The sequence below is a fragment of the Alligator mississippiensis genome, chromosome 4 (assembly GCF_030867095.1).
Source record: "Alligator mississippiensis isolate rAllMis1 chromosome 4, rAllMis1, whole genome shotgun sequence".
In the NCBI taxonomy this organism is placed as follows: domain Eukaryota; kingdom Metazoa; phylum Chordata; order Crocodylia; family Alligatoridae; genus Alligator; species Alligator mississippiensis.
The window spans coordinates 220,844,532-220,872,207 of NC_081827.1; the positions used below are offsets into that span (position 1 = coordinate 220,844,532).

Below are 27,676 nucleotides of genomic sequence, written 5' to 3' on the forward strand. Positions count from 1 at the left end.
GTGTTGCACTTCACCCCCCTTTCAGACTAGACCTTGTCACAGGAACCTCGGGACTTTTTAAAAAATCCTCAAAGCATATAAGAATCCCCTTCCCCTTCCCCTCCATGCTCAAAGGCACATCCCCTCTCTTCCCCCTGCCTACATCTCCTGTCACCTGCTGTTGCTTTCCCCACTGTCCTGGGCTTGGGGAAAATTTTAAAGCCACTCCTGCCTGGTCCAGCCCAGCTCCATGGTGACTGGGTTCAGCTAGGAATAGCAACAGCAGCAGCAGTGATGGACCGGAGGGGCAGGTCCCCCCCCCACCCCATACCTGCTCCTGGGAGGGAAAAGGCAAGGTGGAGGGAGACCCACCCCCTAGCCCATCACTGCTGAAATGGTGCACAGTTATTACTTGTGATTTTTCTAATTATCAGAATGTATTTGGTGTCACACACTTTTCTAGTATTAAGCTGAATTTCTATATAGTGACCTTTCTAGAGCTGGGGCAGGGGGAGCTTTTATAATGTAACCAAGAATCTAAAATTAAACCTTAGCCCAAATTCCCCAAGTTGTGTGGTTCTTTGGCAAGTCCAGGACATGTTTTCAGTGCTGTGGGTTGGCCAACTATGTAGAATGGAAACAATGTGGTTTTCTGTCCTTTCCGACTATGTCTGGGAAGCTTGGAGATGTGATTATTTTGTACTGAGCGTGAGTTCTTCCAAATCTGCAAAATGAAACAAATCTTTAGGAGTGCTCAGTCACACAAAGCAAATTTAGAGCAAAGGTTTCTACACATCCCTGCCTGAAGCCAACAAGATATAATTTTGGGTAAGGTATATATGAATTGAAACGCTCTAAGATTTCTGTTTGTTAGCTGTTCTTTTCAACATGTGTAAACATTTTGACTCATTCTTTCTTCCCCTATTTTCTGTTTGTTTACAGCTAGATTATGATTTACCATCTGCCCTTAGTTAGAAGTACGTATCTGTACAATCCCAGGAACAGACTGGAGAATGAATCATAACTTACTGACTCACAATTCTGTAAGAATTTCCCTGCCCTAACTCTACTCAAGGGTGCAATAGTAAATTACTTCCCTGTGGATAGTTAGTCATCCATTATGACCTGAGAAGGTAGCATGTACTTCCCATCCTTGTCTCCCTCCTTCCCACTCAATGGTTCCCAAGGAAGTATTAAGCAGTTCCCTATCAAGTATTAAGCAGGGTCACTATCAAAGCAGGAAAGGCTACTTGTCTTTGCATCTGAGTAACAGCTGACAGTCTAGTCTACATGAGGCAGCTGTAGTAGCATTCTCAGGACATCCTAAGTATGTCCTTGGTGCGAATTAGTGAGGAGCACCTACTGCTTTCAAAATTCATCTCCTCACTTATAGTTAAGTAACCTCCCCATGAGCACAAGCCCTGATCACTGGCAGTTGTTCTTTGTATCAGGGCCAGTTTCTGTTGCAGTGATATCATTAATATCCTGCTACTATGCCACTTGGCAAAAGGCAGCAGACACTTCAGGTGACATTAAAACACATAAGTCCGGACCACTTTTGTTTATTTTGCAAAAATAGTGATGGCATGCACATCCACAATAACTTTTTATATGCTCAGAAGTGGAAAAAAATGAAAGCCCTGGAACTCATATGTTTCCATATTACCTAAAATTGCCACTCAGGAGCTCTACTTCTTCCAGTAACTCTTGAAATATTAGTGCCAGTTCTATCCTTGCCAGCAATGATGTAGCAAAAGCAAGGACAGGACAATTTCCCTTATCGATCTTACCTGACCATTCCTTCATTGTGGATGGAGCATCTCTATTTTGTGAGGGCTAGTGGAAGCTCTGAGGGTTGAGGTCTTGTCCCAGGGATTTTGCGTGGCTCATCAATTTTTCAAGCATATAGATATTCTTAGAACCAAGTGTTTCAGGTTGGGAATGTATATTTTTTATTGTCTATCCAGAAAAAAATGAGTCTCAATATCTGCTGACATAGAGAAAGTCACAGACTTTAGTCTTTGTGCACATAGATGCCATATGTTATTTGGAAAGGGAATATATCAAGTGATGATAGAGTTCTGGATATTGAATGCTCTACAGTGATTCCCTTTCCAGGCTAGTTAGAGACTCCATTCAGCCAATCACCATACACTGCCAGCAGGCTCTTAGAAATGAATGGCAGTCAGCTAAGGAAGCATTTAAGGGATTTTTGAGCATTCTGGATTTCTTCTGGAGGCCAAACAAGGACAAGAAGGACTTGACATAAGACCCAGTATAAAGTTGCTTCCCTTTAGAGATACTAAGGGGGCATAGATCTTTACTACTCTGACTGGTCTTTTTGAACTGTCTTTGCATACATATCTATAGCTATGCTGATGGCTTGTGGAGAACCTTTCTAACCTGTAGGTAACACACTGGTTTCCAGTTATGCAGAAGAATGTATCCTTGCCTTTAGGCTTCTTTGGCATATTGACTTTTCTGGGTAGATTAGCCTCCCGTGGAGCCAGCATCTTCTCTTCCTGAGTTTGCCCAATTTGGAAAGGACTGCCGGTTTTTTCATCTTGGATTGGGCTCCTAATGTGCAACTACCATAGTTGTATCTTACTAGCTGTAGAGAGAGGCATTTTTTTCAATTGAGGGTATACTTGGTATATTTAATTAAAGTTGCATGTAGTATTAGGCATTCTTTTGTATGCAAACATTTCTATTTGAAAACCTTTATACAATTTTCAGTTCTGGCCCCTGCCCTGCTGTTTGGATGCAGTCCCAGAAATTAAACAAGATCTTGCTTGTCAAGAAAGCTAAACACTAGCTCTAGACAAGGTTTTGGGGTTTTTGGGGGGAGACGGGGGGGGCAGGTTCTTAATGCAATGTGCCTTCAGGCCAGAGTTTGACTTTGTATCTCTTGTGCAAGATGCAGCTTCTCAGGTTTCATACCTCTGAACTGAAGCTTTTCCATTCACTGGCAGGCAAGCTAAAGGGAGCTGAATACAGATTATCCTTATGTGTTATCTTTGTTGTTCTTTAAATAGCAAAAATAGGAGATAAAATGTACAGACTTGTTAAAATCCATATGAGTCTTATTCACAGTACAAAAGCTTTTCAGAAGTTCTAGATTTGTGATCACAGAATATTTACATTTCAGTGCTGCTAGTGTTTTACAATGATCATCAGTAGCAGATCCAGCAATGGGACAAGGGGTGCCCCCACCTCCCTCCCCTTAATGTGGCTATGCCACAGAAGCACAATGAGCTCTGTGCTTACTGCCTGGTCAATGCAGACTCCTACTGGAATTCTTCATGAGCAATGAGCTCTGAGCTTACCAGGTGATCAGGGCAGGGGCTGGCTGGAGCCGCTGTTTTCACATGGCCCCAGAGCCCAGCTGGTGAATACTGCTCTTGTTTCCCCTTCAGATCCTTCCAATTCCCCACTGAATTCAGCAGCAGGGGAGGGGAGGGGAGGAGCAGAGCCAGTGGCAGTGCTCACACCCTGGGCTCTAGAGTTGCACAAAGCAGGGACTCTGGCAAGATGAGCACAGTTGGGCTAAGTATAGACAGTCAAAAGCCTGAGACTGAATCAGTTCAGTCTTTGCAGGTTAGGCTAATCTGCAGAGATTGAACTTGGAAGCAAGCAAACAGACGTTAACTTTTGATTCAGGAAGTGTGGGTACATGCCTTCAGTGGCTCAAGCCAGAAACTGAGGGACACTAGAGCACACCTCCCAGCCTGCCAGCTCCAAGGCTTTCCTCCGCCTTCCCTGCTTGGGCAGGGAGGGGTGTAGCCAAGCCCCAGTTCAGATCTAGCTGGAGGGTCTGCCTGGACAGGGCAGGGGAGCAGCACCTGCCAGGCTGAGATGTGGGTAGCCTGGGAAAAAAAAGGTAGTGGCATTGAATTCATAAAAGCTTGAACAAAAATAGTGCTTTCCCCGAAGTGAGCATGTATTGAACAGAAGGGAACAACCCTGCGGAGTCCTGCCGGCTGTGAACATGGACTACAAATCCCAGAGGCACCTGGAAGCAGGAAGAGAAATTAATGAGTAACCCTGCAGAGTCCTGCTGTTATGAGTCTGGACTGCAAATCCAGAGACCTCAGGGGCAGCAGGAAAAGGAAGTGAGCACACAGCTAATGCTGGGATGCTGGGGGACTCTGGTTTAACTTGAACCAGGAAGGGGTCTGGGACAGAAGTTTCATAGACCAGTTTGATCTAAATCAGTTAAGTCTGATACTATATTCAACCAGGTTTATCTTAAACCAGTTTCAGTCATTTTGAAACTGGTTTATGTGTACTGAGTTTCTGGTCTGTTACAGGTCTTAAACTGGTTTCTGTGTAATTTCTGTCCCTAGTCCTTCAGCACAACCAAAGGGGGGGTGTGACCATACCAGAACACCCTATCTAGATCTGCCCCTGATGATCAGTATGAGTACAACAGAGAGCAAAATTTGGTCCTGCATGAATATGCAATACCCAATGAAAATCAGTGTTATCATATTCTGAATATACTATAAAGTACTTCTGTGTGTCTGTGGCACAGCCAAACAGCAACCAGCAGCTCCTCATTTGAGAGGTGAAGCTCCAATTTAAAAAGAAGGATGGCTCCAAAGGTAAATAATGACAAGAAGACCTGGTCCTGGAAATGGTGATAGATGGATACAAATCTGGCCTAAGAACAAGGGAACTATCTTTACCTTGCGGATAGCAATAAAAGAATGGGAATATTATTATTATTATTATTAATCAGTGGAAGAAATGCAGTGCCTGGGTCTAACACAAGGGTAAAAAAGAAGTGAAAAGTTCTCAGGAAGTTGAGAGTTAAACCTTAAAAAAGATACCATTGAAGGATCCAACCCTAGAATATTCAGGAAGGAAAAAGTAAAGCAGTTGCTTACAAATTTGTATTTATTTATGTAAAGAGAGACAAAGCAAACTATTAAATTTGTATATAGGCTGGCATTTTTAGAAATAGAGCAGTTGTTGGTAAAATCATCCCTTCAGGAGCATGTGTGTTCACATGATCTATTGAGTGAACATCTATGAATCTATGAATATTCAGTAGTACCAGTAGAAATTAGAATCAATTTGTAGATGATTTGCAAAAAATAGAGAGAGCCCAAATTGTCAGAAAAATGTAATAAAAATAAATTATTCAACTAGTTTTATCGGTAAGAGGGAAACTTTTGGTCATTCCTACTCCTAGTGTCATGAACTGGGTTGTACCTATAGGTATCATGACTGTTTACTAAACTAGTACACATGTCAGTGGTTGAAGGATGTGCAGTTAAAGGCACAAGGTCAGTGACAAGTCTCAGAATTTCTGTTAACACTCCTGGTATTTTTCTTTCTCTAATGTCAAACCTGTACACAGACTAGCCATAGTCAAGGAATGCTTTTGTTTATTTTCACAGATGTGGTTGAGTTCCCTCTTCTTGAGCACTTGCCAGGCAGTGCTTTGTTCTACGTGCTCTCCTAGGTCTGGAAGGGCTCCAGGTACTTTCTTATTCTTTGACCTTGGTGCTCACAACCTGGGCATAGAGTCTCTGCCTTATACTCCTTCTGAGTATTGCAATTTTGCCATCCTGCTGTCCAAGCCCCAAGACAAACATTTCATCTCTGCCCCAAACCTTAAATACAGCCTTCCAGACTTCGTCCTTGTTGGTATGATAGTTCACAATTTAACTCTTCTGGGACAGATGATAGTTGAAGAAAATAAAATACAGACATTACAAAGGGATTGTTAAACCTGCTGTTACCTGCACAAGAGATATACAGATCCACGACAAAATAGATATGTGAATTTGCAATTCCCCGATTCAGTTTCCTCATCACTCATGAGCATTTCGTAGCAGTCAGGCAGTGTCCAATCAGCGTTCAGCTTTCCTCCTCCATCCCCAACCTCATTTCTTCCATTCAGGCTTCTTTTCCAGATCATCAAATTTTTTACTCTTCTGAAAAGGTCCATTCGGATTTCTGACTCTTCCCACTCTGGCCCACTGGCCATGTCTACGAGTGGTGGACTGCACAGTTGTTACTGCACTGTCATTTAGTACTTGCATAACCAAGTACTACATGACTGTGCAGTAACCATCATTACTGCACAGTAGCATCCCTGCATGTTTTTTTCCTAACCCCTTGGTTCTCAGTTTATCATTTTTATTTTTCCCCAGTCTTCCATTCTCCCCTGTTTTCCAAACAGAAATTATTTTATTTAGGTTTCAGCCACTTCATTATTCCACCAGGGAAAGTCTTATTCAAGATGATCCTTGCACTTCCCTTTCAAAGACTTACATGCAGACACCAATTATTCTGTCTTTCTCACAACAGGTACAAAGCAAGAATACAGTAATGACATCATAGTAAAGGGCATAAACACAGAGAGTGGATAACATCAAACAGAACGTACAGCCAGGTCACATTTCCTCTTGTTGTTATACTAAAAAGGAGGTAGAACTGCTTAGCATAAAGTGGAACCAAAATCAAATAAATGCAGCTGGCCAGCTGGTGTGGTTAATTGATAATTTTAACAGTGATTTTGCTAGTAGCTGGTGGGGAGCAAGTACTTTGAGGTGTTATTTGTTTATAAGAGGTGTATTATGTGTGTGGTTGACCACTGTGTGAGGAAGGGGAAATGCAGTGTTTGGACAGTCCTCTGTACATACACAGATCTTAGCCGTTTGATGCAGCCCTAGATTTAGCAATAGCATCAAAAAGCACATATATGAGGACAATAAGTTACAGGGAAACATATTAAATCCTCTGTCATTTTCATAAAAATATAGAAAACAGCAGTGAAAAGGGACATTGAGTGATCACCTAGTCTATCCCCCTGCAACAAGGCAGAATCAATTTTCCCTAAATCCAGGGGGTTAAACACATTTGCCTCTCCTCCCCACCCTGGGCTGCATCTGAATTGTGGGGCTCTTTTCAGGACCTACCTCTGGTTGCTGGGCCAGTGATAGCAGCTTTAGTTATTGCAGGTGCCTAAGCTGCTGTGTTGGACAGGGCTTAACGCAATCGTTGCTTGTCCTGCCACTGTTAAAATATGTCCCCAGTGTGGTTCCATACCCTGGAGTTCAGTGATAGACCCTAACCCTGAATTCCCAGCTCCTCCAGGAATCCCAGGAACCAGATGCTGCTGCTCTGTGAATCTGCAAACCAGATTCAGCCTGAAGGCCATATGCTTGACATCCAAACATCACCCTTTTATGGCACATATTTGCCTAAGCTGCTGCTGGTCTTGAAAACCTCCAGTGACTTAGCTTTCACAACATCCTTAATTAATCTATTTTATGTTTAACTACCCTCACTAATAGGAAGCTTTTCCTAATGTCTAACTTAAATCTTCCTTGTTTCAGTTTTACCTCATTACTTCTTATCCAATTCCCAGAGGACATAGAAAGCACTTTATAACCTTCCTCTTTGCAGCAACCTTTTGAATATTTGAAGCCTGTTATCATGTCTTCCTTCTGCCTTCTATCTATAGAGTAAGCAAAATTCTTTCATATTTTCTACAAGTTGATCATTTTTATTCTCCTCTGATCTCTCTTCCATTAGTCCACAACTTTGTTGAAGTTCAGCACCCAAAATTAGACACAGCTGTCCAGTCAACAGTTTCCCAGTGCTAAGTAGGGTGCAGATTACTTCATGTGTACTGGCATGTTTTGCAACAATATATCATTACAAACCCACCATGAGTCTCACCACTTTACTGTTTACTCCTTTTCTGAAGAACTGCTACCTAACTAGATGTTCCCCATTTTGTAGTTGCACCATTGATTACTCCCACATAAATGTAGTATGTACTTTGCATGTATCCTTACTGAATTCCATCCTGGGCTTTTGTTCAATTATTTTGAAGAATATTTTCAGTTCCGACCCTGTCTTTCAAAACCCTTGCAGTCCCTCCCAGGTTGTTAACTAAATATGTCCCACCTGGTGGGACTCTACTCATGACTGGGTAGTAGGAATAGAGGGCTATAAGTTGTACAGGAGAGAGAGAGAGAAGGGAAAAAAGGAGGGGGGTTTGCTCTCTATGTCAAAGAACAGTACACATCTTCCCTTATCAAATTGGAATCAGAGGATGGACAAGCAGAGACTCTGTGGGTTAGGATTCAAGGGGGCCAGGGGGGAAGGGACCTGGTTGGGAGGTTCTACGACAGACCTCTGCACTAGGAGGACGAGCTAGATGGAGAATTTTCCAGGCAGCTCTCTGAGGCTGTGCGGTCTAGAGACATGGTAGACATGGGGGACCTTAACTACCCAGACATATGCTGGGAGGAACAGTCAGCTAGATCTAACTGCTCATGCAGGTTCTTAACCTGCATTCAGGACCTCCATCTAACACAGGAGGTAAGGAGTCCCACCAGGGGTATTGCCTTGCTCAACTTGGTGTTGGCCACAGGGGATGACCTGGTGGGGGGACCTGCAGATTCAAGGCAACTTAGGGAACAGCGATCACCAAATGATAAAATTCACTATCCAGAGAAGGGTGGGCACTATACCTAGCAGGATGCAGGTGCTAAACTTTAAAAAGGCTGACTTTAATAGGCTTAGGGGATTGGTTAGCAGGGTACTAGGAACCAAGAGCCTAGATGGTTTGAGGGTCCAGGAGGGGTGGTCATTCCTTAAGGATACTATTCTTTGGGCTCAGAGTGAGACAATCCCATGGCAGAGAAAAGGGGGAAAAGGGGGTTAGACCTTGGCTAACCAAGGTCATCCAGGATACCTTAAGGGCAAAAAAAAGTAGCATACAGGAAGCGGAAGCAGGGGGTAGCTAGTAAGGAGGAATATACTTCCTTGGCCCGCACCTGCAGGGAGTCAGTCAGGAAGGCCAAGGCAGCTCTAGAACTCAGGCTAGCAGCAGGGATTAAGGACAAAAAAAGTCCTTCTTTAGGTACGTTGGGAGCAAAAAGAGGGTGCAGGGTAGTATAGGACCCCTACAGGATGGGGCAGGAGGGCTTAGTGATGGATAGCAGGAACAAGGCAGAGCTCTTCAATGAGTTTTTTGCCTCTGTCTTAAATAGGAATCTAGACGAACCCTCAATACACATCACGGACATCAACAAGGGGAACATCAGCCGACCAGCGGTCAGTGCCGATACAGTAAAAGGATACTTGGAGGGACTGGATGTGTTCAAATCACCGGGACTGGAGGGACTTCACCCATGGGTAATGAAGGAATTAGCGTGTGTCATAGCTGAACCACTACCAATGAACCACTAGCAATGCTCACTATATGAGCACTCATGGTGCTCAGGTCAGGTTCCAGTGGATTGGAAGAGGGCCAATGTCATCCCAATCTTTAATAAGGGGAGGAAGGAGGATCTGTGGAACTATAGACCAGTCAGCCTTACCTCTATCCCAGGGAAAATCCTAGAAAAAATTATCAAGGAACACATCTGTGGGAGCCTGCTGGCTAATGTGATGCGGAGGGGCAACCAACATGGGTTTATAGTGAGCAGGTCCTGCCTGACCTAATTTCTTTTTACAACCATGCCAGCAAATGTTTAGATGCAGGAGTTGAGGTAGGTGTTATCTATCTGGACTTCAAGAAGGCCTTTGACATGGTATCCTATACCATCCTTATTAATAAACTGAGGAGATTTGCCATGGATGATTATATGGTAGAATGGGTAGCAAACTGGCTCAGGGGTCACACTCAGAGAGTGGTGATGGGTGGCTTAGTGTCAACCTAGAAAGATGTGTGCAGTGGAGTCCCTCAGGGCTTAGTTCTGGGGCCAGTGCTGTTCAACATCTTCATTAGTGAAGTGGACAAGGGGGTGGGAAGCACCCTGTCCAAATTCGTGGATGACAGTAAAATATGGGGTGAAGCTAACACCCGGGAGAGGAGGAACCAGATCCAAGCTGACCTAGACAGGTTGGGGAAGTGGGCAGAGAGCAACAGGATGCAGTTCAATAAGGACAAGTGCAAGGTGCTGCATCCAGGAAGGAAAAGCTGCCATCATACCTATAGGCTAGGGGGCAACCTTCTCAGCACCACTGAGGCAGAAAGAGATCTTGGAGACACTGTTGACTCCGGATAAACATGAGTCATCAATGTGATGAAGTAGCTGCAGAGCTAATTGCACCTTGTCGTGCATCCGTAGGTGCTTCACAAACAGGTCCAGGGAGGTGATTCTCCCTCTCTACACAGCACTGGTCAAGCCGCAGCTGGAGTACTGTGTCCAGTTCTGGATGCTGCAGTTCAGGCGGGATGCGGACAACCTGGAGAGGGTCCAAAGAAGAGCCACTCATCTGATTGGAGGCCTATAGGGGAGGCCCTATGAGGAAAGGCTAAGGGACCTTAACCTTTTCAGCCTCTCCAAGAGAAGGTTGAGAGGGGACCTTGTGGCGGCGTACAAATTCATAAGGGGGGAACGACACAAAGTAGGCAATGATCTGTTTACCAGGGCACCCCCTGGAATAACAAGGGACAATGGCCATAAGCTACTGGAGAGTAGGTTAAAACTGGACATTAGAAAAAAGTTCTTCATGGTCAGGGTTGCCAGGATCTGGAATGGGCTTCCAAGGGAGGTGGTGCTCATCCCATCTTTGGGGGTCTTCAAGAGGAGACTGGATAGGCACCTGGCTGGGATCACATGATCCCAGGTTTGGTGACCCTTTTCTTGCCTGCCAGGGTCAGGGAGTCAGACTAGATGGCCCGCTGAGGTCCCTTCCAACCCTGGAATCTATGAATCTATGTAATGTGTACTCTGTAGTCCAGTGGTTTTCAATCTGTGGTCCACAGAACACGGGGGTTCTGCATGAGGTCATCAGGGGTTCTACAAAGAGCTTAGGGGTAATGGCAGAGCAGGCTGGGAGACAGTGCACTGCCATTTCAGGGGGAGGGGTTCCCTGGCAGAAAAGGTTATATGAAAGGGTTCTGTGACTTTAGGAAGTTTGCAAAATACCGCCCTATTCCATCTTCTAGGCCATTAGTGAAAATACTGAGTAGTACTTGACTTAGGGCAGACCCTTGCAAATTTGTTTGACATCTTTCTTAACTTAAGAGTACTGATAATTGAGTTGAGTGTGGTTTTCCAACTAGCTGTATACTAACTAATTTACAGTAGTTTCTTTGAGGCCAGGGCTGGATTTGGGCAATGGGACTCCTCATCATGGTTTCCAAGGCTGCTGCATCAGCACCAGAAGCAAAAGAGTTAATGCCACTGCAGCTGAAGCCATAGCAAGACAGCAGCAGTGTTTTAAGGAAAATTTTTCATGTTCCAAGCCAAATCAGCCAAATCAATTCCAAATTCGTGAGTCATTCAAGAACCATATATGGCCCTACTATCAGCAAACATCCTCCACCCACACCTGGGATTTTAGATGTTTCCAAATCATTTGGCAGACATCCTATGTGCAGGCCCAGGCCCAGAGGCTTGGGATTCAGATAACCCAGGGTTCAGCCATAAGGCCTCAGAGGCAAGCTAGGGAGGAGTCTCCCAGTTCCATAAAGTTGGCGTAAAGACAAGATCTTCCCACTGGAAATGAAAGTGGGAGGGTAATTATACATTACCTCCACCTGGGTACTACCCCATGCCAGAACAGCGGTTATCCCCTGTCCCTGGGAAAACCAGCCTGGTGATCAACAGTGTTAATTCCTTTGCTGCTAGTGCTGACAAAGAGCCTCCTATCCTGCTGGTAGCCACGGTGAGAAGCCCCATGGGCCCAGTGACCCACCGCCTCAGGCCAGATCTGACCAATGGTCCATATATTTGATATCTCTTTCCTGACCAGATTTCCCTGGTTTACTTAAGAAGATACCATGTGGTATCAAAAGCCTTACTAAAGTCATGATATATCATATCTACCGTTTCTCCCTACCCATAATGCCCTTTTTATCCGCTTTTCTATGAGTTAAAGATAATCTCTTCAGTCAGTTGCTTAAGTACCCTGGAGTGAATTACATCAGGCCCAGTTCATTTGAAAACATCTATCTTTCCTAAGCAATTTCTAATGTGTTCCTTTCCTATTCTAGCCTGAATTCTTATTCCCTTGTCAATAATGCTAATTGTGTTAGCTAGCTGAACAAAGTTTCCCCTTTCAGTTAAGACTGAAGTAAAACACTTTAGATTTCTTGGCATAGTCAGTTTTCCTCCCCATTAAATATTGGACCGACTCTTCCCTTGGAATTCATCTTGTTTTCAAAGTTACGTGCTATATCTTTTGCTAGTTGTATCTCATTTTGAGCTTTGGCCTTTCTGATTTAGCCTCTACATGTTTCTGTACCTGTAAATGCTTCCTAGTAAAATGACAGTTTTTACTTTTTTTATGACTCTCTTTTGGGGAATTGGATAGCTCCTGATTTAGCCAAGTCAGTCTCTTAAGATATGAACTGATGTTAACATTTGAAGTGTTTCAGAAATGGAGCATTTCATCTGTGGACAAAGATGCAGTCCTGTGTTGCACCCCCCACCACTGAAGTGCCTCAGAATAATACCATAGCTGCATGCAGTGTTGTGCTCTCCAGCCAGAGGGCATGACAGGGTGCTGCAGCAACCCCCCACCCCGCCCCAGAGGATGGGAGGAGCAGAGGGGACTGTCAGTACTGTCAGTCCTGCAACCTAGCCAGTCACTTTCTCACTCTGTACTTGTGCATGCAATTATTCTGTCCCAAGCGTAGGACGTGCATTTGTCCTTGTTGAATTCCATCTGGTTGACTGCAGACCATTTTTCCAGTCTAGCTGGGTTTATCCAGTCTATTCTATTCTGAATCCTAACCCTGCCCTCCAGATTGTCTCCAGTTCCTCCCAACTTGCTGTTGTCTACAAATTTGCTAAGTGCACACTCAGTCCCATCATCCAGATCATTAATGAAGATGTTAAACAATACTGGATCCAGGATAGGTCTTGGGGGAATCCCACTTGATCCTAGTCATTGAGCTATTAATGACCGCTTGCTAAGGATGATGTATGAGCCCCAAATGGCTACCCCTCTCGCCCCAGCTCTGGCGCTTTAAGGGAAAAAAACCCCCAAGAATCCCTGAACTCACTGCTTCCTGCCTGGGGGGGGGGTCCCTGCTGCTCCATGCCAAATGGGGGTGCTCTTCCACAAGACCCCTGAAGCCACGAGGCTGCTGCAGTCCTGGGAGGGGGGTTGGAGTTTTTTCCTTAAAGGGCCGGCAGCTGGGGCAGGCGGGGAAGCCATGGGGGGGCTGAGGGGGTCAGGGGGTCATGGCACAGCCCCTCCATGCAGCATGGGGCAGTGGGGGGGGCAGCAGGGATCGCCCCTGGCAGCATCCAGTGAGTAGGGGCTTTTTTTTAAACAACCGGGAGCTGGGCAGGCAGGGCAGCCATGGGGGGGGGGCTAGGGGAGTGGTTGGGGTTCAGGGGGCACTCAGGGAGGCTGAAGCAGCAGGCAGGGGATAGGGCCTGGCAGGGGTCCCTCCATGGTCCCCTCTCCCCTCCTCCAGTCCCCCCTTCCACGCCCCCTACTTACCTGCTCTGAATCTTGCTCCAGCTCCCTGCTGCAGCAGGCGGGGACTGCCCGAATCATTGAAGCTCTCCAAAACTTTTCCAAAGATTTGGAGAGCTTCGAGTCAATTCGGACCTTTTTATTGGTCCCCTGATTTGATTCGGATTTGGAGATTCGGCCACCAAATCAGACCAAATCTCCAAATCGAATCAGCACCTGAAGCTTTGCACAGCTCTAATGTAATGCTGGCAGCAAGAGATGTGCACAGCAGGCAGGAGGATGCAGGAGGCTCATGCTGCTCACATGGCATCAGTCACATGTATGATGGTGGCACTGGAGGCTCACACAGCAACAGGTGGCCAGAGGCCGGCATGCAGTGAGGGAGGGGTCCTAGGGAGTCCATGAGGCCCCTGCAGCATGTAGCCTGCACAGTGTGCAGCCTGGGCCCTGTGACCTGTGTGGTATACCGTTCCTGGCAGCTCTGAAGTTGGATAGCCCTGGTCTAGTGTGTACATCTTAGCTTGTTAATGAGAATAGTGTGGAAAACAGCATCAACAGTATTGCATCCACAACTTCTCCCCTTCCCCTCCCCCCCCCGTCACCTTATGTGTCTTCTGTCCACACCACCACCCTTTGCATTGGCACAGTTTGCTCGTGCCCTTAATATTGATCCTTAAAGAAATTGACAGATATTCTGAGGTCCTTTTCCCCCTTAGACTTGCTTCCTCAGGGAACTGGTCTGCCATGTCTCTCTCAAATCAAACCAAGAAATTTGGGGGGGGGGTTCCAAAGTCTGTTGTCATTATTCTGCTCTTCTACTTTGCATACATCATGAGCTCTATCATAGCAGGATCATTTGTTTAGGAACTTGATTTCAGAATTTTTTTTTTTTTATATTATAGTGTTAAAAATAAGGTGTTCCGTATTTTATATGCCTAAATTGGGTGTATGTTATTATTCAGTTATTAAAAAGTTAAGGTGATTTGATTTGATTTGATTTGATTTGTTTTCTTTCCACAGCTGATGTTACAAAATTCACTCTGTGCCCTGAGGCCTGAAAAAAATGGGATTTATACATTTCAACGGACACAGTCACCTTACTAAGTATGACCAGCTTGGCTATAGAACTCTATCGCAAAAAAAAAAAGGCTTGAGATTATTTTAGAGTAATTAACTGTACATTTGATACACATGCCATGGACAGATTTTTCTAGGATCTGGAGACACTGCTGCTATTGACAAAAAGCTGCACCTGAATGAATTTCCCCACCTTCTTATTATTGTATACCTGTCTTCCTTATAAGGAAAACAAGGAAGTGTGATAAAGAACAGTGTTAAGCTCCATAACCATGTTGAAGTTGCTTTTATGCTCAGCCTGCCTTCTTTACCTATCCAGGTAGCTTTTGTTCTCATTCTAATTAATTTTCTGTCTGGTTAGTTTTGAAATTTCTCTGTAAACCAGTGTAAGTAACATCTTAAAACGTACACTTCAAGGCACTGATTTTTACAACGTTCTGCACTTACATGGATGATAATTAATATGTTAAGATTTTTGTTTACACAGCCAGAACTGAAAACGAATGGGGATTGAATTGCTTTGCCTGTTCTTTCTATTTCTGCAAAGAACTAACAATGTACAAGGTAAGGCTCACAGGTAGTGAATTTTATTTCTTTAAAAGTGCAGTTAGCATTGTTTTATGCTTAGCAACTTAATATACACTGGCTCTTAGTGTTGTCTATTCAGTCATTCTTTCCCACTTAATGAATTACGATTTTTTTTTTTAGTAGGGGGGTAGTATGTCTAGTCTGTGAATGTACTTAAGATTTACATGTTCATAAGACAGCACTATGTGTATCAAACCTGCACATTTTTGAGCCAATGTAGTTATGTAAATTAAAGTTTGATCTGTTGTGACATTTCAAATTCCATTCCTGGCTCTGCTTGTTTCTGTGCTATTTAACATCCTTTTAACTTATCAACTACCCTAAAAAGCAGAACAAAATGAATGCAAGCATGTATACAGGACTAATTCTTTAAAATTTCTGGGTATGCTGAGAATGTATTAAATCTATAGCTCATTAATTAAATTTAACAAGTAATGAAACATACATTTCCAATAGAGGAGTAATCTTGTGGTATCCAACAGTTATTTTTTCTAAAAATTGCTGCTAATACTTGTATGACTGGTAAAGTTAAACATTAGCCCCGTGGAAATAAAACTGATAAAGGTAAATATTTTAAATGATGGCATTTTAGCAATATTCTTAATTAATATACAGTAGTTTCCTATATTTTACTTTCAGCAGTTTGAAAAGATAATACATTTAGGTAAACTGAATCAGTAAGCCTATTATTACTCTCTCTCATCTCCTGAATTTAAATCTAGGAAGTTGTATGCTGGAGAGTGTGGTGACTTGTGAAGATTGTTTGCTCTGTGGACCCTACTTTGCTTGGTGTTTTCAAGAGGTAAAGTAAATCATCTAAAACTTTCAAAGCATTACAAGTCTAAATGTTTTCATTGGCTATGATGAATCAATTATTGACTAAATTGGGACAGGCTCTGATTTTGCAAGGCACAAAGTACCTTGTACAACTTTTCTGGGAATCAAAAGTGGAATAAATATGTAGAAAGCATAGTCTACTGTTCATTCTTAACATTTCTTTAAAAATGCCCTGGACCTAGCACCTATTTTTCAGCCTCTTAAGGAAGCTTGAGTCATCATTCTGGACGTGATTATTTTGGGATTTCCCAGTTCCTGGGGTACAGGATGGAGTTCCCAAGAAAGGGATGTTATGTGGCTAGAGCAGGAGGGTGGCAAACCAGGAAGCTGGATTTTTTTTTTTTTTTTGGGGGGGGGGGTATTTCTCTCCAGTTTCTGAGCAAGTTACTCAACCTACCTCAGTTGTTCATCTGAATAATAAAATCTCCCTACCATTCATCACTTGTTTTGGCTTTTAATTGGTTAGTATTTGTGCAGAGGCTGGCTATTGTAATTACCAGCTTGATAAAAAAAAGCTATAAGTAAATAAAAAGAGCAGCATCCAGCAAGAGCATTATGCTTGTCTTTTTAAGATAAAATGTGAAGAGTTATGTGGCTCAGAGCTTCTGATGTTCTGACTACTTCTTGTGGCACCTAGCTTTAAAATCTAGAGGTTTTGGCTGATATAAATGTCATGTATGGGCAGAGAGAGCTTTGTGAATCCCCATCAACTAATATCTAGCCAGTCAACTGATGATGGGGCCCATGAAAAGCCAGTTATAAAATTATTAACTAGCTAGGTATGTAGTGCAAAACTATTTCAAGTTACATAACTGTCTTGGACAACTGGACTGATTGTCTGGATTGATAACACAAGGACCCAACCCTACAAGGTGGTGAGCCTCCAAATAGCCATTATTTTCAGTTGTAAATAGGGCAGTAAGTACATACTAGGATTAGATCTTACAGACATGATAAATACATTATAAACGTGGCGCATATAGATAAGACATCAGAGAAAAACCCCATAATTTATTATGGTACTTTATTATTCATGCCTCTCTAGCTAAGGCTAGCGTTTAATAAAATATTAACTCTTTCCTTCAGGGGTTTTGGGGGTTGAATAAAACAAATGTTGTTTAAAATAAAACTTACAGAAAATCTCTGCCTGAGACCAGTGGCCCACTGAGCTAGCACAGCTAAAGCATACTAGGTGCTAGTATTTGACTCTCCAACCCAAATGACCAGATTCCCATCTGGGGTCACCTGGGGGCTCAAACTCATGTTCCTCTGGCCTCTGCTAGATACCTTAACCACTTTTCAAGTGTGCTGGCAAGACTGACTTGACCCTCTACAAAGGGTCTCACTAGGATCAAAAGGTGCTGTTTCTGTTTTATAATCCATTTTTCACCGCTAGCAATTTAGGAAAAGGCAAGGAAGTATACTGCAAAAGCCCAAAACAGAGTGTTTCTTATGCTTTTTATGTGCTTATATAATCCACAAAGCAGGATTTTCTGAATGTGAAAGTTTGTGTGCTCTTAAATCATAATTTAAATATTGTTATTGGAGCCTGCAAAAAGCACAAATGAAAAACAATTTCATTCTTGAGTTTGGCAATAAAATGTATACCCCCTGTGTACTAATTGAATATTCAATGGAATTAATCATGAATTTTATATCACATGTAAGATGTGGAGCACACAAAGAATGTGCCTATTTAAAAGACTGAGCTTTTCAGCATCAGGATAGATTTCCAAAGGAGCTATAATAGTCTATTGGATAAATACACACATTTTAACTAGCTCTGAAATATGTGTTTATCTGATAATGCCTGTTTTAGTTTAGTTATGGCAGATGATATGGTTTCTCCCCAAGTGCTTCATAATAGTAGGTGATTTTAACATAGATGGGGTTTGATCCGTCTGTCAATAAGTTTTGCCTAAGTAAAAACTCAGAATCTGACCAAACTACAAAAAGGCATTCTTCCCCTCATATGTATCCAAATTCTTTCCACTGAAGTAACTGAAAGCCCTAGACACATTTATCTGAGGACGAATTTAGCATTCTATAAGAAATGAAGAGCAGTGACACCTTCCCTTTTAACTCTGACTTTCTGACATTTTATTTTTTCTTGATTTATAATACCCACCACAATTTTAACAGAATGTTTTTCAGTGATGACATTCAGGGGACATTTGTGGTCGAATAACTAAAGCCTAAATTTTTCATTGAAGCACAAGAGAAGCATGGGACCAGTGGCATGTGCACATGGTTGTACAGTGCCAAATACTGATCCCAACTCTGACACAGACTCCCTTTGGTCTTTGGTCAAACCAGTTTGGGCTAAAAGAAAGGCTTAGTTCTGCACCATCTACCCAGGCTCCTTATTTAGTATATAGGGAGAGTTGGGCACCTAAGACTGGGATTCACAGAAGCCAACACAATGGGTGAGAATCCCCCTGAACTAGCCAATAGGAAATGCTAAAGAGAAGATGGAAGTATAAGCCCTGCTCTTCAAATGTAGTTAGTATTCATAGTGATTAACCCTCTCTTGGAGTTAAGCATCTGATCCAGCTCAGTCCTTCTTTGCAAACATAATTTTTTTTTTTTTTTAAAGAAAGGAAAAAACAGAGCAGGGAAAGAAGAGATATTTAAATATTAAATACACTTTGAAACATACATAGGTCCAAGGAGGGCTGACAAGGCTAATCAGGCTGCTCTTGGGGTGCAAAGTCAGTGTCTATGCTTTCTCTAGCCCTGTCAATATTGTACAAAATTCAATGGTTTCAACACAATAGACTGAGAATACCAGGTTACCCTGTACCCAAGGGATAAAAGTATGCATTTTGAAGGCAGAAGACCTTGATTCGCCCCTGCTCCAAATCAAGTATTGTAGAATTTGAATCTGTACCCACTATATCTCAGGTGAATATTCTGACCATTGGACTAGTAGTTAGGCAAGCTCTAAAAACTCTGTCGGGTCCCTCATGTGAAATCAAAGGGAGAAAAAGACTTATTTGAGAATCCCATCATTGTTTGGGCATCAGACAATTCAGTGGCATCAGGACTTGTAGGCATGGCCAGTGACAGGAATTCAGACACCTAGGGAACTGTATTGATAGAAAACTATGGAATTTAAGGGTGCCTATACATGTGCTCCAACATGTTCTAGTTAGATTAATCAAGTCTGCTGGAGCGTTCTAATTAGAATGCTCCAGCATGCCTCACTGTCACATGTATTCAGCATCCCACGTTTCAAAACGGTAGTGGGGGTGCTTTAACTAAAACTCATTGAATGAGCTTTAAGTTAAAACGCCCTTGCAGCCATTTTGAAATACAGGACACTAAATACATGTGACACTGCAGCGTTTTAATTAGAGCAACTTTCCAGTAACCGCTCTCATTAAAACCCCTCCACCCCAACCCCAGAGTATATATATATAGAGACCCTAAATGTCTCTACAATTAAGTGTTAGCTCAGCAGGAGTTTTAAAAATCTAAACTTTAGCCTATACGTGTTAAATGGTAATTAGGTGTGTAACCTTTAACCTCTGCCAAAATTTTAGTGCAGAGATGATAATAACTATGTCACAGCAGCGTTGCAAAAAGAATGTGTATAAAGCCTTAGAAATTAGGAGTAATCTGTAGTACCAAAAACCATTAAAGTTGGCAAGAATTCTGCCTGAGTAGCAGCACAAGTCTGAACTTTAGGGACCTGATCTGAGACCTGTTGAAGTCAATGGAAAGTATCCAATTAATTTCTATGGGTTTTGGATCAAGTCCTAAATATGTGAAAAGAGCAGTCAGAACACTCCATCAAATTCATGTAAATAGGGTATAAATTCAATAGTGATGCAAAATCCTCATGTTAGTTAAACATCAGGAGTAATGCTTGATGATTTACCATTTTAAATTATGTCCAAAATTAGTGTTGAGGGAGAAGTGTACCAGAAACAGCTATGATTCTGTATGCACTTAGATTTCATAGACTTTCATAGACATTAGGGCTGGAAGGGACCTCGGAAGATCATCGAGTCCAGCCCCCCGCCCAAAGGGCAGGAAGTCAGCTGGGGTCATAGGATCCCAGCAAGATAAGCATCCAGTTGCACACTTATGTGTTACCATTCCCTGTTCTTCGAAGGACAAATGCTTGCTCTTTGTAAATGGTACAATTCTCATGCACCAATAATACCACTGTTCCTCTCATGATACCAAACAGGTGCCACATAAAGTTTATTTTGGGGCCAAATATAAACTGCTGTTTCAACTATGCACATTTTTGCCAGTTTATCCCCAAATGAAATGCTATAGTTTCCCCAGCATATGGTCAATTGTGTGTAAATTATTTTCCATTGTTCAGTAAATAAATATAGTTCTTGCATTCTTTCTGCTATTTGTTTTAGAATTATACTGACTCCTCTGGGATTGCTGGAAGGTGTGATAGTCCAGAAAATCTTCTGTCAAAAGGATGTCAGTTGAATTTCATTGAATTTCCCATTTCTAAAGTAGAAATCCATAGAAACAAGCCTCTTAGTGTAGGAATCCAGAAAAATAACTCTGACATCACACAGATTTCTCCTCAAAAGTTAACCCTTAGATTGCGACCAGGTAAGTTACTCAGTGTATATATATGACCCTTTCTTGTTGATTCTAGCTTCTGATTAGCTGCAATCAAATAAAATCTTGTAGCAGTGGGAGAATGCAACAGGTATTAATTCTTGGGTTAATCTAGAATTTGAACTATTTAAATATATCAAAAGTATTTAACAATTATGAAAGATATTTTCTATCTCCTGGTTTTCTTTATCCTGTTAAGGTAGCAGAAATGGCATAGAAACCATCAACAGTTCCCCAGTGGAGAGCTAGCAAAGCTAGTTTCTAGGTCATCCCTTCAGCAGCCCTGATGCATACTATGTATTGAATGTGGAAATGGAGGGGGATTGGCCACACCATAACTGGGAGTCAGTCCCAGGGCCAGGGTATTGCTAAGCAGAAAATTGGATCTCCCTGCACCTTGCTCATTGCTCCCCTAAACAGATCTCAGTTGCAGTAAAGAATCTGCCTTCTATTTATTATCTGAGAAGTTTGAAGTGTTCTACAAGACAGTCATGTACTGCAGATGTGCATCAAGAATCAGAATTTCTCTTCCAGAAAAAGAGATGTGGAGAGGTTTATATAACACAGAGCACCCATTAGATATGTTAGTGGTGGAAACAGAAACCACATGTCTCAGTCACTTGCTCAGATCACTAAACCACATGCTCTCTCCTAATGTGAAGTTCTGGCTTCAACTTAGTTGCAATTTCATAGTTAGAAGTTCTGAAGCTGCAGTTATAGTCTGATGGTTATAATATTCTAGAGCCCCAAGTCAGAGAGTTCTAAAACCTAATGTTATTCCTTTATTCAAGAGTTATACAACAAGAAGCTATGCAATAAGAAGGCAGACAAGGTTCCTTGGGTGAATTTGATATCTTTTATTAGACCAACCCAAATAAAATAATAAAAGATATCAAATTCACCCAAAGAACCTTGTCTGCCTATGTCCTTAGACCAACACAGCTACAACCTAAACCCCTGCAATAAGAAGGTACATTCTTAAATTCTTTTAAATATTGTTTAGCATTTTTATTGACAGATAATTTTACACAGTGCTTTTGTTAATTTTACTGATGCCTTTAAAAAGTGAAATCATTTTCACCATGTACAGTAGCACTAAGAATAACCAGACACCATTGGCCCATAATTTATCTAAAGTTAGATGTGTTAATTTGTTCCACATTTCCCCTTGACTTTCCTAGGACATGAAGAAACAATACAGATCAAAGTTCGCCAGACTGAAGATTATCCAGTTGATCTCTATTACCTCATGGACCTTTCAGCTTCCATGGATGATGATTTGAACACTATAAAGGAATTAGGTTCAACCCTTTCCAAAGAAATGTCAAAACTGACAAGTAACTTCAGACTGGGCTTTGGGTCTTTTGTTGAAAAACCAGTTTCACCATTCATCAAAGCCACTACTGAAGAAATAAAAAATCCTTGCAGGTAAGCAGAAGAAGCACCAACATCCAGTGTGTTATGTATGACAGTGTAGGAACACATGTAATATGATATTTGTGATCAAAACCCCTGCTCACTGGATTGTCTTATCAGTTTGCAATTGAGCAAATAATGTAAGCAAGATTTGCACTTCAGTAGATTTGAACTTTGGTCATTTTCCTATACATACTAAGTTGCTGGGAGAAGGGATTGTTCTCCTTTTTTTCTCTCTGTTTAGATTTTCCTATTAGTTGCATGTGTTTGATGGATTAATGACTAAGTATATAGATATACTGTCAAGCAAATTAGAGACCTATTTTAAAAAAACACATAGATTATTCATGTGACAACTACTTAGTCTCTTCCACACTCAAAATGCTCAAAATTAACAAATTCAGTATATTTATAACATTCACATTACTTAACTCTCTCTTAACATCAATCACTATTCTCCCAAACCCAGGCTGCATTAGTCGTGCCCTCATCACAGGACACAGGTGTAAAGTGGGTGTGTTCTATCTCTGAATACATAAATATCTATCATATATATTTTTAGGAGTGTTCCACGTGATTGTTTACCCACCTTTGGATACAAACATGTTTTGCCATTAACAAATAATGCCCAAAGATTCAATGAAATTGTGAAAGAACAGAAAATCTCTGCTAATATAGATGCTCCAGAGGGAGGTTTTGATGCAGTTATGCAGGCAGCTGTTTGCAAGGTAATAACACCTTTAAGTGTATTATATATTATTCCATAGTTTAACATTCATGCTTATCATGGCATTAAAAAGATGAGTGGCTTTTCTTTTCTAAAATTATTTTTATAAAACTGCAGACTTGATTCCACCAAAGTCAATGGAAGGACACTCACTGATTTCAGTGAGAGACTGATTAAACTCTAAAGGCACATTCAAATTATCTTTTTTTATTAGAATACATCAGTTTATCCATACACACTGAAATATGGTGGTTTTGTATTTTCCATTGATTGAAAACATTGACCATGTAATAACTGGGTGTGTATGAAGGAGAACTACATCACTATGTTTTCTCAGGTGTTATTCTTTAATTTATTTTTTATTATCTATTCATCCGTTTCACATTTAGGCCTGTGCGAATAGAGAAGTATTTGATTTAGATTTGGATTCGGCCAATCTGGAGGACAGTGATTCGATTCGGTGATTCGAATCACTGTCCCCATTCGATTCAGCTGAATCAAAATCAGAAATTCTGCACTGATTCAGAGATTTGGATCAGCCAGGGAGAGGCAGGCACAGCCAGGCAGCTGCAGGTTCTTCCACAGCTCCTCTATCTGTGCCTGCCTCTCCCCAGGCAGGGGGAGCCAAGGGAGAAGCCCTCATGACTTCCCTGCCCAGCCCCATCCCTGCCCGGCCCCAGCCTAGTCCCAGCACTTAAAAAAAAAAAAAAAAAAAAAAAAAAAAGCTCCATTCTCACCAGCTGCAGCAGCAGTAATTGAGGCCTCTGGGAACTCATGGCAGAGCTCCCCCACACAGCACGGGACAGTGGAGGGCAGCTGCATGGCAGCTGTTGCATCACATGGGTGCAGTGTGGCTCTGCAGGGTGCTGCGCGCTGTCTGGGAGCTGAGTTCACTGGGGCACTGCCAAGCCATGCTGCACCCATGCTCTGGGGCAGCTGCTATGCTAGTACCAAGCTGGGGGGGATGATCCCCACTGCCCTGCACTGTGCGAAGGGACTCTACCACGAGCCCTCAGAGGCCCTGATCATCGCTACCAGAGCCAGTGAGTATGGGGCTTTTTTTTTTTTTTTGTAAGTACCAGGAGGCTAGGCCAGGCAGGGGATGGGGCTGGGTAGGGAAGCCTTGGGGACTTCTCCTGCAGCTCCTCTGGCTGTGCCTGCCTCTTCCCCAGTGGGGGGAGCCACAAGAGCTATGACCTGCTACTGCTTGCCTAGCCAGCGCAGGGGGGGGGGTGTGATGCAGACGTGGCTCACTCCAGGCAGCAGCAGGGCATAACCCCCACTCCCAGCACTGATGTGCCAGCATCAGTGCTGGGAGTAGGGGCTCTGCTCTGCCGCCACTTACAGATTGGCATGGGAGGGTGCAGGATGCAGGTATGGCAGCACTGGGAGTAGGGGCTATGTATGCCCTGCTTCCGCTTGCCCCCTTCCTTCTGGAGTAAGCCACATCTGCATCCCACCCCCCGTCCCCACCTTGGCTGGGCAAGCAGAAGCAGGGCAGAGTCCCCACTCCAAGTGCTGCTGCGCCCGCATCCCACACCCCCTTCCCCCCTCCAAGTAACATGCCCCAGCTGGGCAACTTGTCCCAGCCCCAGCCCCAGCCCCAATCGTTCCCTCCCCCTTGCCCCTGCATTTAAAGATCTCTTTGAAAGATGTGTCCCCAAGCCCTTTACCATCTTTATCCAACATCATATCTTATCAGTATGATCAAAGTCTATACTGAATCATTGCATTCTAATTACAGGAGCAAATTGGGTGGAGGAATGACTCTTTACATCTACTAGTTTTTGTGAGTGATGCTGATTCCCATTTTGGAATGGACAGTAAACTGGCTGGAATTGTTATTCCAAATGATGGAAATTGTCACTTGGACCACAACAATGAATACTCCATGTCAACAGTTTTGGTAATTCACTCCATTTTTCAAACAATTCTCAGAGTGGAATTTTAAAGCAGAGGAGAGATGGTTTGCCACTCTAATGCCAGTGAATACTTGATCAGTGATATATATTAGAAGCCAGGAAATCCAGTCATTACAGCTTTTCATAAAATCAGAACAAAACTTAATAAGTACATTATGACAGAGAGCTGCCACAAGTGGGAACATGATCTACAGGTATTCTTCCCTGAGGGGAAGAGCAAAATATGCATTAATCACATTTTCTTAAAGGGAGGAAATTAAGGAGCATTTTAGGAATTTGTAGGAATCCACAGAGGTCAGGAAAACTTTTGAAACAAAAATTGCAGCATATAAAAATAATACTAACTATTCATTATAATTCTGTAGTAGGTCCCAGGGGCCCTAGTCAGGACCTGAAGTGCCAGGTGTTATACAAACACAAAGGTAGACACTGCTCTTGTCTCAAAATGTTAGAATCTTGGAATGTAAGAAACACATGCTTAAGGGAACTAAAATATTTCAAGGGAATTCTAAAGGCATGTATTCTAGAAGCTTTCTGACTTCAGACTGAAGGGGTTTTAAAATATCATACAAGTGAAGTCATTCAGTTCTTTGTAAGAATGTGAGCACAAGCAGAAAGTCTCACACGTACACATTTACTGTGTTTGCATGTAGTTTATAATAACATTTCTATTACAGTGAGCATACAGTATTAATTATAATAGAAATAATACACTGAATGTGATTTTCATTGCAGATAATATTTTAGGATATTATTTTAATCATTATCTCTTACCTGCTTCACCTTTTTATTAAAAAAAATGCCTTTATTTGACACTCTTTGTATTTTGTTTTCAGGAGTATCCAACAATTGGACAACTTATAGACAAGCTTGTGCAAAACAATGTCTTATTAGTTTTTGCTGTAACCAAGGACCAAGTTCCCTTATATGAGGTGAGGTACCTAAAATACTTAATTCTGAACTATTTTTCTTTAATATTCTTCCTAAGTTGATACAGTAATGCTTTAGAAGTCTAGCATTAAAGAAGCTATTCTACAAGGTGCATATTTAATAAAAATAGCTAGAAAATATCAGATACCTGCTACCAGATTTAGAACCTCTAAAAACTCAGTTTCTTTGAAACCACCTCAGCATGTCCTGATTTTATGATTCTTATGTCACTTTTAAATTGGGTTTTAAGCTGAATCACACTGTGAGTAACTACTTTTTAAGTCATAGTAGATAAGGGTGATTAACCCTTAAACTTGTCTAAACTGTTCAGTGTAACCATTAGCATTGGGCTTTTATCTCTTATGATGCTGGATACGAATACTGGAACCTGCATTTACTTTTTGCAAGACAAGAACAGCCCCTGAAACCAAAAGTCTTCCTGAAATGTTTTGTTCATCTCTCAGGTAATGTGTTTTCACTTGATCTGATAGGTTTTTTACTTCATGCTCTTGAATCAGAAGTTTCCTTCCAATGAGTCAAGTGGGAAACTAGCTGAAAAGATAAAAACACAAAAAACTAAACACAATGGTGGACTATTCTCTTTTCTCTCCATCCCCAAGTACGATTCCCTGTAAGGAGAGAGAAGACACTTACCATGACAATGTTTGAAGTTAAGAATGCATGTCTCTATTCAATGACTGTTTAAAAGGGTCATTGCATGGGAAATGGGGAAAAAGGAAGAGGAGCAATAACGGGACACTTTACTGTTCACTTCATTTTTTATTAATGTATTGAAAGGCTGCTCCTTGGAAATAATTTTTTTGTATATAGTCATCCAGACTCACTGCCACAACTGAGATGACGTAGAAGGTAAAGATGGTTTATATTATTTGCTGCTTGTTTAGGAGTTAGCCAGAGGTAGTTCCATCCAAAAAGGAACACTAGATCAGAATTCAATTACTTGAATAAGGAATTTGGTTCTTGTTTTATAATATACTAGCCAATTGCCTGTCAAGAATGATGGGGGGGAGGGATCGGCAAGGACAGAGTTCCCCCCTTCCCTCCTGGTGCTTAGGGTCTGACCCCGCTCCCACCTTCCCTGCCACGGCGGCGGAGGGAGGAGAGGAGCAGGCCAGAGCCCAATGGGGGGGGTGTAGGAGAGAACCAGGCCCAAGGGTGAGGAGAAGCCGGCTCACCACGGCAGCGTGGGGATGGGGAGCAGCGGGCCCTGGCTGACACAGTGGCGATGGCGGGACAGGAGCAGCGGGCTCAGGGCCAATGTGGGAGACGGGGGGGTTGGGGAGGAGTGGGCCCAAGCCCAAGGGAGGAGAAGGCCAGCTCCTTCCCTCCCCCTGCTGCTGCCACATCAGGCTGGGCCCACTACTCCCTCCCTGCACTGCCACGGCGGGCCAGCTCCTCCCCCTCCCCCTGCATGGGGCCCAGGCCCACTCTTCCCCTCCCTCCACCACCACCGCCACCACGTCGGCCCAGGTCCACACTTACCCCCCTGCTACTGCAGCGCGCCCACTCCTTCCCCACCCTGCTCCTCCCCCCACCACCACCATATCGGCCCACGTTGGCCCTGAAGGCAGCAACAATGGAAGGGGGAAGGGCCACCAGTGGCCTCACCCCCTGTGGCACCCTAACCCTGCTCTCCCTCGTGCCACCGCCACCACCTCCAAGGAGCAAGGGCGGGGGTCGAGGCCAGCTCTGGTGGCCACGCTCCCCTGCTCCACTCTATCATCGCTACCTACAGGGTGCTGCTGGCCTCACCCCCCCCGATTCTGTCTGCTCCATTGCTGCTGCCTCCAGGGAGCAAGGTGGGGGGGCGGTGAGGCCAGCTGTGCTGCACCCCCCCACCGCTCCATCCCGTGTCCCCACCATCATGGCAGTGCTCCACTGTGCCCCCACCTCCTGTCCCAATGCTGTATTCACAGTCTGATTGGCTGTCTCAGTCAGCCAAACAGAGCGCAAATACAGCATTATGGACAGACAGACGGACAGACAGGCAGACAGATTAAGGCTTTTATAATATTAGATGTTTTTTCTTTAAAGTCTTAAGCATGGGAGAATTAGATGTTCAGGTTTTTATTTTAAATTTGATTCACATAGATGGAGAATGTGAGACTTGTACAGAGTCTAACTGATTCTCTTAATGATCAATATGTTTTTGAAACACAAAAGAATTAGG

At 42.9% G+C, this 27,676-nt stretch overlaps 1 protein-coding gene across 3 annotated transcripts in view; it reads left to right on the forward strand.

Moving 5' to 3' along the window:
- The first annotated feature begins 14,700 nt into the window (after window positions 1-14,700).
- The window catches only part of ITGB6 (integrin subunit beta 6), a 62,940-nt gene continuing 49,964 nt past the window's right edge, over window positions 14,701-27,676 (forward strand). For 2 of the 3 annotated variants that reach the window (XM_006273816.4, XM_019480297.2), the window contains exons 1-8: window positions 14,701-14,788; window positions 14,957-15,033; window positions 15,780-15,859; window positions 20,277-20,481; window positions 21,672-21,918; window positions 22,469-22,634; window positions 24,378-24,539; window positions 25,392-25,487. In XM_006273816.4, the coding sequence (XP_006273878.1) occupies window positions 14,973-15,033; window positions 15,780-15,859; window positions 20,277-20,481; window positions 21,672-21,918; window positions 22,469-22,634; window positions 24,378-24,539; window positions 25,392-25,487 (1,017 nt within the window). In that variant the 5' untranslated portion in view covers window positions 14,701-14,788; window positions 14,957-14,972. Of the gene's footprint in view, window positions 14,789-14,830; window positions 14,856-14,956; window positions 15,034-15,779; window positions 15,860-20,276; window positions 20,482-21,671; window positions 21,919-22,468; window positions 22,635-24,377; window positions 24,540-25,391; window positions 25,488-27,676 lie in introns of those variants that run through there. The other variant, XM_019480296.2, reaches the window with a different exon arrangement.